At 44.1% G+C, this 14,139-nt stretch overlaps 1 protein-coding gene across 1 annotated transcript in view; it reads right to left on the bottom strand.

Moving 5' to 3' along the window:
• Nucleotides 1–14,139, bottom strand: part of bmper (BMP binding endothelial regulator) — a 135,878-nt gene that overhangs the window by 107,819 nt on the left and 13,920 nt on the right. The window contains exon 2 of the mRNA XM_034174407.1: nt 215–300. Within this exon, the coding sequence (XP_034030298.1) occupies nt 215–300 (86 nt within the window). The remainder of the gene's footprint in view (nt 1–214; nt 301–14,139) is intronic.

Genomic DNA, 14,139 nt, shown 5'->3' with positions numbered 1-14,139 from the left:
GCATGAATAACAACCAAGTGGGCTACGCATAATTGATTCAATCAAAATTCAACACAGGATGCCTCCAAGCCTGAGCCAAGTTGAGAGGAAGACTGTTAACGTGGATCACCTGACCCATGCTGGTCCCTACTAATGGGCCGCAGAAAGGTTTAACTCCCGTCCGCATATGTCTGAAGGAAACATAAGTGACAGAAATGTAATTGGTTTTTCTTACCAGACAGACACAGGTGATGCAGGGGTTGTCCGTGATGTTGGGGATGTGGAGAACTTCTCCTTCATTCTCACAGCTGGCCTCTGTACCTTTGAAAACCACACAGACAGAAAGAAGATAAGTACACAGGATGGTACTGTAACTGTAACTTTTGATTGAAAATACATTTCTGAGCAGCAGTCGCCTGTCAGTGTCATTTAATTCTGCTACCGGTTCATAAAGCACTTCTGATTGTGACATATTGACATTTTTAACCGACAGCATCAGACATCACATGTCCTTTTTTGTTTTGTTCCACTTTTATTAATCAAGTACAGGCTTCACTGGTCCTCAGCTGCACGGTGTATCCAGAAAGTATTCACAGCACTTCACTTTTTCCACATTTTGTTATTTTACAGCCTTTTTCCAAAATTAACTTTTTCCCCTCAAAATTCTACTCACAACACCCCATAAAGATGCACCTTCAGCAGCAATTACAGCCTCAAATCTTTTTGAATATGATGCCACAAACTTGGCCGCACCTATCTTTGGGCAGTTTTGTCCATTCCTCTTTGCAACACCTCTCAATTTTCAGATCTCTCCAGAGATGTTCAATCAAATTCAGGTCTGGGCTCTGGCTGGGCCACTCAAGGACATTCACAGAGTTGTCCTGAAGCCAATCCTTTGATATCTTGGCTGTGTGCTTAGGGTCATTGTCGTGGTGAAAGCTGAACCATCGCCCCAGTCTGAGGTCAAGAGCGCTCTGGAGCAGGTTTTCATCCAGGATGTCTCTGGACATTGCTGCATTCATCTTTCGCTCAATCCTGACTAGTCTCCAGTTCCTGCTGCTGAAAATCATCATGCTTCACTGTAGGGATGGTGTCTGTTTCCTCCAGATAGATAGATAGATAGATAAATAAATACTTTATTAATCCCCTCATGGAGAAATTCCGTTGTCGCACAGTAGCAAATCCGGTTTTAAAAGACAGAAAGCACCTCCAAATCAACAATAGTCATTTTGGGCTCGAATAGCGGTAGGAATGAAGGATTTCCTAAAGCGCTCTGTCCTACACCGAAGGGATAGGACAGGTCTCTCACTGTTGTCTTGGCCTACGGTCCAAGCAGCAGCGCAGAGTACCCGACCTTCTTGGAGTCCCTGAGAGGGGTACTAGATAGTGCTCTGACTGGGGACTCCATTGTTCTCCTGGGGGACTTCAATGCCCACGTGGGCGGCGACAGTGAGACCTGGAGGGGGGTGATCGGGAAGCACGGCCTCCCCGATCTGAACCCGAGTGGTGTTCAGTTGTTGGACTAGCCACAGTTTGTCCATCACAAACACCATGTTCGAGCACAAGGGTGTCCATAAGTGCACGTGGCACCAGGACACCGAGCCAGAGGTCGATGATCGACTTTGTAGTCGTATCATCTGACCTTCGGCCACATGTCTCTGGCACTCGGGTGAAGAGAGGTGCTGAGCTGTTGACCGATCACCACCTGGTGGTGAATTGGATCCGCTGGGAGGGGAGGATGCTGGTCAGACTTGGCAGGCCCAAACGTATCGTGAGGGTCTGCTGGGAAAGACTGGTGGAACCCTCTGTCAGCGAGGTCTTCAACTCCCACCTCTGGGAGAGGTTCTTCCAGATCCCGGGGGAGGTTGGAGACATGGAGTCTGAATGGACTATGTTCTTCACTGCCATTGTCGATGCGGCCACTCGTAGCTGTGGTCGCAGGGTCTCTGGTGCCTGTTGCGGCGGCAATCCCCGAACCCGGTGGTGGATCCTGGAAGTAAGGGATGCCGTCAAGCTGAAGAAGGAATCCTACTTGTCTTTGTTGGCAGGTAGGACTCCGGAGGCAGCTGACAGGTACCGGCAGGCCAAGCATGCTGCAGCCTGTGTGGCCGCAGAGGCAAAACCTCGGGTCTGAGAAGAGTTCGGGGAGGCCATGGAGGAGGACTATCGGTCGGCTTCGAGGGAAATTCTGGCAAAGCGTCCGATGTCTCCAGAGGCGGAAGCAGCTATCCACCAACACTGTCTACAGTGCGGGTGGGGAGCTATTGACCCTGACTGGGGATGTTGTCGGGTGGTGGAAGGAATACTTCGAGGATCTCCTCAAGCCCATCATCACGTCTTCCGAAGAGGAAGCAGAAAATGTGGACTCAGAGGCAGACTCATCCATCACCCAGGCCGAAGTCACTGAGATAGTCAGAAAGCTCCTTGGTGGCAAGGCTCCTGGGGTGGATGAAATCCGTCCGGAATACCTTAAGTCTCTGGATGTTGTGGGACTGTCTTGGTTGACACATCTCTGCAACATCGCGTGGTGGTCGGGGACAGTGCCTCTGGATTGGCACACCAGGCTGGTGGTCCCACTGTTTAAGAAGGGGGACCAGAGGGTGTGTTCCAACTACAGGGGGATCACACTCCTCAGCCTCCCCGGTAAGGTCTATTCGAGAGTACTGGAGAGGAGAATATGACCGATAGTCAAACCTCGGATTCAGGAGGAGCAGTGTGGTTTTGGTTCTGGTCGCGGCACACTGGACCAGCTCTACATCCTCCATCGGGTGCTCATGGGAGTTCGCCCAACCAGTCCACATGTGTTGTGTGGATCTGGAGAAGGCGTTTGACCATGTCCCTCGAGGCACCCTGTGGGGGATGCTCTGGGAGTAAGGGGTCCGGGGTCCTTTGTTAAGGGCTATCCGGTCCCTGTACGACCGCAGCAGGAGCTTGGTTCACATTGCCGGTAGTAAGTCAAGCCTGTTTCCAGTGCACATTAGCCTCCACCAGGGCTGCCCTGTGTCACCGGTTCTGTTCATTACCTTTATGGACAGAATTTCTAGGCGCAGTCAGGGTGCAGAGGGGGTCCGGTTTGAGAACCACAGAATATCATCTCTGCTGTTTGCGGACGATGTGGCTTCGTCAAATCAGGACCATCAGCGTGCACTGGAGCGGTTTGCAGCCGAGTGTGAAGCGTCCGGGTTGAAAATCAGCACCTCCAAATCTGAGGCCATGGTTCTCAACCGGAAAAAAGTGCTTTCCCCTCTTCAGGTCGGTGGAGTGTCCTTGCCTCAAGTGGAGGAGTTTAAGTATCTCGGGTTCTTGTTCACCAGAGAGGGACGGATGGAGCGTGCGATCGACTGACAGATCGGTGCAGCATCTGCAGTGATGCGGTCGCTGTATCGGACCGTCGTGGTGAAGAGAGAGCTGAGCAGGGGGGCAAAGCTCTTGATTTACCGAATGATCTACGTTCCGACCCTCACCTCTGGTCATGAGATTTGGCTCATGACCGAAAGAGCAAGATCGCGAGTACAAGCGGCCAAGATGAGTTTCCTCCGCAGGGTGGCTGGGTGCTCCCTTAGAGATAGGGTAAGGAGCTCGGTCACTCAGGAGGAGCTCGGAGTCGAGCCGCTGCTCCTCCATGTCAAAAGGAGCCAGCTGAGGTGGCTCGGGCATCTTTTTTGGATGCCCCCTGGACGCCTCGCTGGAGAGGTGTTCCGGGCACGTCCCATCAGGAGGAGGCCCCGGGGAAGACCCAGGACATGATGAAGGGACTACATCTTGCAGCTGGCTTGGGAACGCCTCGGGGTTCCCCCGCAGGAGCTAGGGGAGGTGTGTGTGGATCAGGAGGTCTGGGCGGCTTTGCTTGAGCTGCTGCCTGTGCACCCAATCTCGGACGAAGCGGAAGAAAGCGGATGGATGGATGGCTGTCCTTCTGGAAGGTTCTCCTCTCTCCACAAAGGAATGCTGGAGCTCTGATAGAGTGACCATTGGGTTCTTGGTGCAGCAAGCTCTAGGAAGAGTCCTGGTGGATCCGTATTTCTTTCATTTACAGATGAAGGTCCCCATGATGTGCTCATTGGGACCTTCAAAGCAGCAGAAATGTTTCTGTACCCTTCCTCAGATTTGTGCCTCGAGACAATCCTGTCTCAGAGGCACAGAAATAATTGTCTTAGACAATTTCTTTGACTTCATGCTTGGTTTGTACTCTGACATGCACTGTCAACTGTGGGACCTTAAATGTAGACAAGTATGTGCCTTTCCAAATCATGCCTAATCAACTGAATTTACCCCAGGTGGACTCCAGTTAAGCTGTACAAACATCTCAAGGTTGATTAGTGGAAACAGAATGCACCAGTGGTCCATTTTGAGATTCATGGCAAAAACTGTGAATACTTATGTATGTTGTACATGTGATTTCTTAGTTTTTTATTTTTAATAAATCTGCAAAAATCTCAAAACAAAAATTCACATTGTTGTGTGTAGAATTTTTAGGACATTCATTTAATCAATTTTAGGCTGTACCATAACAAAATGTGGAAAGAGTGAAGCGCTGTGAATACTTTCCGGATGCACCTTATTAGTTTCTTCTGGCTGCTCTGGATTTTTTTGCTCAGGGTTGCCACACAAAATCCACTTTGTTGATTTGGTACATATTTTACACCAGAATGAGCAATGGGTGGCCTTGAACCAAGGATCTTCTTCTTGAGAGGAAATCTCAGTACCAGCTTGCACCGCCATGCTGTCCATTTTATTTGTCCAGGTAAACAGTTACAAATGTGACTCAGTTCACAAATGAAGACAAAGCTATAGTTTGTTACAAGTTCAAATGTAATTTGAGCCAACTACAGGAAATGACCCCAAACACAAGGCTTTATGGGTAGAATATAACAGATGTTTGCATCTCATAGTGAACAGTAACTCCAGCTCTGAGACGAAAATAAAGCTCAGACTGATGAGCGGCAGGTAACTGGAATGCAGTCCAATTAAGAAGAACCTTTGCAAGGACCTTCCCCGGCACAGAGAGCAGTGTAATACCCCAGTGCAATCCAGGCAATCAGCCATTCTTTTCCAGAGTGGGACAACAAGGCATTTATTCTTGTCGATAGAGACCATCTCCCACACTGAAACAAAGATTGTTTGCAATGTCAGGAGAACAGCATCTCCACCTGCCTGGAGGAGTTCACCTCCACCGCAGATCCCCGGAGCTTTCCCTGCCATCAGCTGCTTCACGGCCTTTGCGGTCTCACCAACACTTGATGCCTGTGCAATCAGTCAAAAGAACCCTGTACAGCAAAAGACTAAACTGTCTTTTGAACAATATGTGTACAGTCTGACATTCAACCTTTGACCTCTGACTCTCAGGCTGCTTGTTAACATGTATAGAATATCACATGACATCAGTTTGCAACATGCTGAAAGGCTTAAAAATACAACAAAACTGATTTCAAAGCATCTTTAATTCACGTGCTGTGGCATATTTCTGATGAACATGAGCCCAGGAGCAGTTTTATGTCATCATTTAAAATAGGATGTGACAACATTAACAGTGAGTCAAAGTTATTTTCAGCTTTAGAAGATTAAGCTTTTGTTTCGAGTATGGCTGTCAAAATAACACGTTAATTTAGATTTGTTAATTACAGCACCTACAACGTATCACATTTTTAAATCATTTTTAAATCACATTATGATCCAATCATTATTCCTCATGTCTGAGAACAACATAAAACTGACCTGACTGCTGTGCGGATGTGCTGATAGAGTTATTTTTTGTTGGCGTTATTACCCCCCCAAAAAAAGAGCAGAAAAATAAATTTAAAAAATTCTGGCCTGACACTGATTTTTGCGTAACTACTGCGGCAAGTGTCCAAAGGCATGCACATCCAAACCAAATAAACATGGGGTGCTGGGCAGGATTGACAAAGTAATGAAAAGCAGAAAATGTTCTCACACCAGTTACTGTTCCCCAAAACACTCTGTATTTACTAACCGAGTATGTGACATCAAAAAAACAAAAACAAACAACAACAACAACAAAAAAAAACTACTGTGGACAGAATAAAATGTTTCCTGTTGCTCAGCTCCATACATATCAAACACCTGTTAAATGTTTTTTTAAAAAGTAACTTGCTTCAATAACTATCATCAAAATATCTAAATCATGGGGTTTTTGTGTGTAAACTAGTGTATGTTTTGCACTGGGTTAATGAGTGTTAATTGTGCACAGTGATACCGACCCCTCACAGGTTTAACACAGCGTGTAAATGTTTGATTCATGATGGGGTTTTTAACCCAGATCTTACTGTTCAATGTGCAGAATTGAAAATAAAAGGGTCCTGGATCCAATAAGATCGCTATTGGATATGCACCCTTTTTGCAAAGTTCACAGGTTGCACAGCTTGTTTTTATACATTAAAATATTTCTGTAATTGTTTTTAATAAGAACTTTTAATAAGGTTTTTATACCACATTATCCTCTGTTGCCACATACTCCACAACAGTAGGTGGCAGAAGAGAGAAAGCTGTCATTGAAAAGCAACTCTAAGTGTGAACCTGCTTGTGAAGGGCCAGATGATTCTTCGTTGAAACACAGTTCTTTCTGTTTTGTTTCCCCAAAACAGTTCATTCCATGGCATGTCCTGTTTGCATGAGCGCTGAGAGCGTGCACTGGTCGCCGCATCCAACACACACATCCAACAACACACACATATAGAACCATCACTGCCTTGGGTCCTGGATGCCAACCACCGAGGCCACTCTACTGATCAGTCCCCACCTCTCCAAAGTAGTTCACAGGTGAACAATTAAATGTTTTTTGAGGCATGTGCAGCCTGGTCACATGTTCCTCTTGATACTGTAAGTCAGAAGCTGATAAAGACTGAAATTAAAGGTGGAAATAAGCACAAACAAAACACAAACCTGGCTTAATAAAGCCAAGCAAATGAAAAGAACAAGATGCAAGATGGACAGGAACCAATTGTCCTTGTTCACTGAAAATATTTGTTCATGTAACAAAGTTTGTTCATGACTGACACAACACACTACAGCCTGTAGTTATGCTCTTATTGCTGTATTTTCCAGAGTATAAGTTGTGTTTTTTTTTTTTTTAACGAGTTTGGGAGGCCCTGCGACTTACTCAGGTGTGATTTATTCACTGAAAACTCATGCATTCATCATTTATAATATTAATTCTAGTAATTATTTATATCAGACTTTCTTGGGAATTAAAGCACTAAACAAGATAAACCCCACGAGCAGCAGTGGTCGCCAAGTGGTTAGTCAATCAATTCAATCAATTTTTTTATATAGCGCCAAATCACAACAAACAGTTGCCCCAAGGCGCTTTATATTGTAAGGCAAGGCCATACAATAATTACGTAAAAACCCCAACGGTCAAAACGTCCCCCTGTGAGCAAGCACTTGGCGACAGTGGGAAGGAAAAACTCCCCTTTAACAGGAAGAAACCTCCAGCAGAACCAGGCTCAGGGAGGGGCAGTCTTCTGCTGGGACTGGTTGGGGCTGAGGGAGAGAACCAGGAAAAAGACATGCTGTGGAGGGGAGCAGAGATCGATCACTAATGATTAAATGCAGAGTGGTGCATACAGAGCAAAAAGAGAAAGAAACACTCAGTGCATCATGGGAACCCCCCCAGCAGTCTAAGTCTATAGCAGCATAACTAAGGGATGGTTCAGGGTCACCTGATCCAGCCCTAACTATAAGCTTTAGCAAAAAGGAAAGTTTTAAGCCTAATCTTAAAAGTAGAGAGGGTGTCTGTCTCCCTGATCTGAATTGGGAGCTGGTTCCACAGGAGAGGAGCCTGAAAGCTGAAGGCTCTGCCTCCCATTCTACTCTTACAAACCCTAGGAACTACAAGTAAGCCTGCAGTCTGAGAGCGAAGCGCTCTATTGGGGTGATATGGTACTATGAGGTCCCTAAGATAAGATGGGACCTGATTATTCAAAACCTTATAAGTAAGAAGAAGAATTTTAAATTCTATTCTAGAATTAACAGGAAGCCAATGAAGAGAGGCCAATATGGGTGAGATATGCTCTCTCCTTCTAGTCCCCGTCAGTACTCTAGCTGCAGCATTTTGAATTAACTGAAGGCTTTTCAGGGAACTTTTAGGACAACCTGATAATAATGAATTACAATAGTCCAGCCTAGAGGAAATAAATGCATGAATTAGTTTTTCAGCATCACTCTGAGACAAGACCTTTCTAATTTTAGAGATATTGCGTAAATGCAAAAAAGCAGTCCTACATATTTGTTTAATATGCGCTTTGAATGACATATCCTGATCAAAAATGACTCCAAGATTTCTCACAGTATTACTAGAGGTCAGGGTAATGCCATCCAGAGTAAGGATCTGGTTAGACACCATGTTTCTAAGATTTGTGGGGCCAAGTACAATAACTTCAGTTTTATCTGAGTTTAAAAAGCAGGACATTAGAGGTCATCCATGTCTTTATGTCTGTAAGACAATCCTGCAGTTTAGCTAATTGGTGTGTGTCCTCTGGATTCATGGATAGATAAAGCTGGGTATCATCTGCGTAACAATGAAAATTTAAGCAATGCCGTCTAATAATACTGCCTAAGGGAAGCATGTATAAAGTGAATAAAATTGGTCCTAGCACAGAACCTTGTGGAACTCCATAATTAACCTTAGTCTGTGAAGAAGATTCCCCATTTACATGAACAAATTGTAATCTATTAGATAAATATGAATGAAACCACCGCAGCGCAGTGCCTTTAATACCTATGGCATGCTCTAATCTCTGTAATAAAATTTTATGGTCAACAGTATCAAAAGCAGCACTGAGGTCTAACAGAACAAGCACAGAGATGAGTCCACTGTCTGAGGCCATAAGAAGATCATTTGTAACCTTCACTAATGCTGTTTCTGTACTATGATGAATTCTAAAACCTGACTGAAACTCTTCAAATAGACCATTCCTCTGCAGATGATCAGTTAGCTGTTTTACAACTACCCTTTCAAGAATTTTTGAGAGAAAAGGAAGGTTGGAGATTGGCCTATAATTAGCTAAGATAGCTGGGTCAAGTGATGGCTTTTTAAGTAATGGTTTAATTACTGCCACCTTAAAAGCCTGTGGTACATAGCCAACTAATAAAGATAGATTGATCATATTTAAGATCGAAGCATTAAATAATGGTAGGGCTTCCTTGAGCAGCCTGGTAGGAATGGGGTCTAATAGACATGTTGATGGTTTGGATGAAGTAACTAATGAAAATAACTCAGACAGAACAATCTGAGAGAAAGAGTCTAACCAAATACCGGCATCACTGAAAGCAGCCAAAGATAACGATACATCTTTGGGATGGTTATGAGTAATTTTTTCTCTAATAGTTAAAATTTTATTAGCAAAGAAAGTCATGAAGTCATTACTAGTTAAAGTTAAAGGAATACTCGGCTCAATAGAGCTCTGACTCTTTGTCAGCCTGGCTACAGTGCTGAAAAGAAACCTGGGGTTGTTCTTATTTTCTTCAATTAGTGATGAGTAGTAAGATGTCCTAGCTTTACGGAGGGCTTTTTTTTATAGAGCAACAGACTCTTTTTCCAGGCTAAGTGAAGATCTTCTAAATTAGTGACATGTTCATTTGTAACCTGGCCTCTACTGGTGGTTGGCTCTCACTGCGGTATTGTATCACTTCCTGTTACGGAGCACAGCGGTGTTTTGCTGTATCTGTTAGCTGTTTAATCTGCGCAGTTAGATTGATCTAGTTATCTAGATAACGATTTGTTTCACAGTGTAATCGTCACGTGCCTTAACTAAAGCACTCCTTCTGCTGAATCACCTCTAAATTATTTACACATTATTCACTTTGCGTGTTTTTAGGAATCCGCTAGCTTAGCGTAGCTACTAGCTCTTAGCCGATTTAGCATGGCGGCTTCTCCTGTCTCTCCCGCACTTTTCTGCTCTGGGTGTGAAATGTTTAGTTATTCCTCGTCCTCCTTTAGCAGTAACGGTACTTGTAATAAGTGTAGCGTATTCATAGCTTTGGAGGCCAGGCTGGGCGAATTGGAGACTCGGCTCCGCACCGTGGAAAATTCTACAGCTAGCCAGGCCCCTGTAGTCGGTGCGGACCAAGGTAGCTTAGCCGCCGTTAGTTCCCCTCTGGCAGATCCCAAGCAGCCGGGAAAGCAGGCCGACTGGGTGACTGTGAGGAGGAAGCGTAGCCCTAAACAGAAGCCCCGTGTACACCGCCAACCCGTTCACATTTCTAACCGTTTTTCCCCACTCGACGACACACCCGCCGAGGATCAAACTCTGGTTATTGGCGACTCTGTTTTGAGAAATGTGAAGTTAGCGACACCAGCAACCATAGTCAATTGTCTTCCGGGGGCCAGAGCAGGCGACATTGAAGGAAATTTGAAACTGCTGGCTAAGGCTAAGCGTAAATTTGGTAAGATTGTAATTCACGCCGGCAGTAATGACACCCGGTTACGCCAATCGGAGGTCACTAAAATTAACATTGAATCGGTGTGTAACTTTGCAAAAACAATGTCGGACTCTGTAGTTTTCTCTGGGCCCCTCCCCAATCGGACCGGGAGTGACATGTTTAGCCGCATGTTCTCCTTGAATTGCTGGCTGTCTGAGTGGTGTCCAAAAAATGAGGTGGGCTTCATAGATAATTGGCAAAGCTTCTGGGGAAAACCTGGTCTTGTTAGGAGAGACGGCATCCATCCCACTTTGGATGGAGCAGCTCTCATTTCTAGAAATCTGGCCAATTTTCTTAAATCCTCCAAACCGTGACTATCCAGGGTTGGGACCAGGAAGCAGAGTTGTAGTCTTACACACCTCTCTGCAGTTTCTCTCCCCCTGCCATCCCCTCATTACCCCATCCCCGTAGAGACGGTGCCTGCTCCCAGACCACTAATAACCAGCAAAAATCTATTTAAGCATAAAAATTCAAAAAGAAAAAATAATATAGCACCTTCAACTGCACCACAGACTAAAACAGTTAAATGTGGTCTATTAAACATTAGGTCTCTCTGTTCTAAGTCCCTGTTAGTAAATGATATAATAATTGATCAACATATTGATTTATTCTGCCTTACAGAAACCTGGTTACAGCAGGATGAATATGTTAGTTTAAATGAGTCAACACCCCCGAGTCACACTAACTGCCAGAACGCTCGTAGCACGGGCCGAGGCGGAGGATTAGCAGCAATCTTCCATTCCAGCTTATTAATTAATCAAAAACCCAGACAGAGCTTTAATTCATTTGAAAGCTTGACTCTTAGTCTTGTCCATCCAAATTGGAAGTCCCAAAAAACAGTTTTATTTGTTGTTATCTATCGTCCTCCTGGACGTTACTGTGAGTTTCTCTGTGAATTTTCAGAACTTTTGTCTGACTTAGTGCTTAGCTCAGATAAGATAATTATAGTGGGCGATTTTAACATCCACACAGATGCTGAGAATGACAGCCTCAACACTGCATTTAATCTATTATTAGACTCTATTGCTCAAAAAGTAAATGAGTCCACCCACCACTTTAATCATATCTTAGATCTTGTTCTGACTTATGGTATGGAAATTGAAGACTTAACAGTATTCCCTGAAAACTCCCTTCTGTCTGATCATTTCTTAATAATATTTACATTTACTCTGATGGACTACCCAGCAGTGGGGAATAAGTTTCATTACACTAGAAGTCTTTCAGAAAGCGCTGTAACTAGGTTTAAGGATATGTTTCCTTCTTTATGTTCCCTAATGCCATATACCAACACAGTGCAGAGTAGCTACCTAAACTCTGTAAGTGAGATAGAGTATCTCGTCAATAGTTTTACATCCTCATTGAAGACAACTTTGGATGCTGTAGCTCCTCTGAAAAAGAGAGCTTTAAATCAGAAGTGCCTGACTCCGTGGTATAACTCACAAACTCGCAGCTTAAAGCAGATAACCCGTAAGTTGGAGAGGAAATGGCGTCTCACTAATTTAGGAAGCCCTACCATTATTTAATGCTTCGATCTTAAATATGATCAATCTATCTTTATTAGTTGGCTATGTACCACAGGCTTTTAAGGTGGCAGTAATTAAACCATTAATTAAAAAGCCATCACTTGACCCAGCTATCTTAGCTAATTATAGGCCAATCTCCAACCTTCCTTTTCTCTCAAAAATTCTTGAAAGGGTAGTTGTAAAACAGCTAACTGATCATCTGCAGAGGAATGGTCTATTTGAAGAGTTTCAGTCAGGTTTTAGAATTCATCATAGTACAGAAACAGCATTAGTGAAGGTTACAAATGATCTTCTTATGGCCTCAGACAGTGGACTCATCTCTGTGCTTGTTCTGTTAGACCTCAGTGCTGCTTTTGATACTGTTGACCATAAAATTTTATTACAGAGATTAGAGCATGCCATAGGTATTAAAGGCACTGCGCTGCAGTGGTTTGAATCATATTTATCTAATAGATTACAATTTGTTCATGTAAATGGGGAATCTTCTTCACAGACTAAGGTTAATTATGGAGTTCCACAAGGTTCTGTGCTAGGACCAATTTTATTCACTTTATACATGCTTCCCTTAGGCAGTATTATTAGACGGCATTGCTTAAATTTTCATTGTTACGCAGATGATACCCAGCTTTATCTATCCATGAAGCCAGAGGACACACACCAATTAGCTAAACTGCAGGATTGTCTTACAGACATAAGGACATGGATGACCTCTAATTTCCTGCTTTTAAACTCAGATAAAACTGAAGTTATTGTACTTGGCCCCACAAATCTTAGAAACATGGTGTCTAACCAGATCCTTACTCTGGATGGCATTACCCTGACCTCTAGTAATACTGTGAGAAATCTTGGAGTCATTTTTGATCAGGATATGTCATTCAAAGTGCATATTAAAGAAATATGTAAGACTGCTTTTTTGCATTTACGCAATATCTCTAAAATTAGAAAGGTCTTGTCTCAGAGTGATGCTGAAAAACTAATTCATGCTGGTGACCCTGAACCATCCCTTAGTTATGCTGCTATAGACTTAGACTGCTGGGGGGTTCCCATAATGCACTGAGTGTTTCTTTCTCTTTTTGCTCTGTATGCACCACTCTGCATTTAATCATTAGTGATTGATCTCTGCTCCCCTCCACAGCATGTCTTTTTCCTGGTTCTCTCCCTCAGCCCTAACCAGTCCCAGCAGAAGACTGCCCCTCCCTGAGCCTGGTTCTGCTGGAGGTTTCTTCCTGTTGGAAGGGGGTTTTTCCTTCCCACTCTCGCCGAGTGCTTGCTCACAGGGAGTCGTTTTGACCTTTGGGGTTTTTGCGTGATTGTTGTGTGGCCGTGCCTTGCAGTGTGGGGCGCCTTGGGGCAACTGTTTGTTGTGATTTGGCGCTATATAAATAAAATTGATTGATTGATTGATTGTTGGGTTACGGTTACCCTGCCCATCACTAAAACAATGCCAAAGGACTGCCAAACTCATGACACTTGGTCACAACAAGGCTTCTGCTTCAATATGTGACAAGTTGGATTTGAGAATACGTTTGTTTCAGTTAACACCCCTAAAATGGTGACAAGTCTTAATTCCACTCAGGCTGGCGTGTGTATTGAGAACCAATGATAATTACAACTGGTAATCCACTTTTTCCTCGCTGTCCCTCACAGAGTCACGAAATCTCAGAGATGCATGACCCTGTGATGTTTCATTGTGAAACAACATCAAAATAATGCCACATGTGGCCTGTTCTCTCACAACGTCAAGCACAAAACAAGCTTTATATCAGGCTTGTCTGACAAAGCCGGCTGGACACAATTGCAGGACACAAACACACAGCTCTGTAGCCTCAAATCATTTACTGGGGTCGCTTGCTGGAGTCGGTACATGGTATGGCACGGCACGGCAGTCACGAATGAGCAACGGTACAAAAACATCAGGCTGAAGGCGTGGTCAAAAACACGATGAGGCAAGGCAAAAATACAAACAGAGCTGGAAGGCACATCGACCTGGCGAGGGATTAGAACACACTGTGAACCTTAAATACACCCAGGTGATTAGATGCAAATTAGGAACAGGTGTGACTAGAAACTTCCAGAACAGGCTAGACAGAAGGAAACACCCACAAACAAGCACCAAGAGAAAGACAAGAGAAATAGAGACAGAGAAAACCCAAGCAGAAAAAGACAGCAAGAGAACAAACAAATGAGAAAAGCAAAA

The sequence above is a fragment of the Thalassophryne amazonica genome, chromosome 7, assembly GCF_902500255.1.
Source record: "Thalassophryne amazonica chromosome 7, fThaAma1.1, whole genome shotgun sequence".
In the NCBI taxonomy this organism is placed as follows: domain Eukaryota; kingdom Metazoa; phylum Chordata; class Actinopteri; order Batrachoidiformes; family Batrachoididae; genus Thalassophryne; species Thalassophryne amazonica.
Note: the sequence above shows the minus strand (reverse complement) of the source record. Positions and strands in the feature narration are given on the sequence as shown.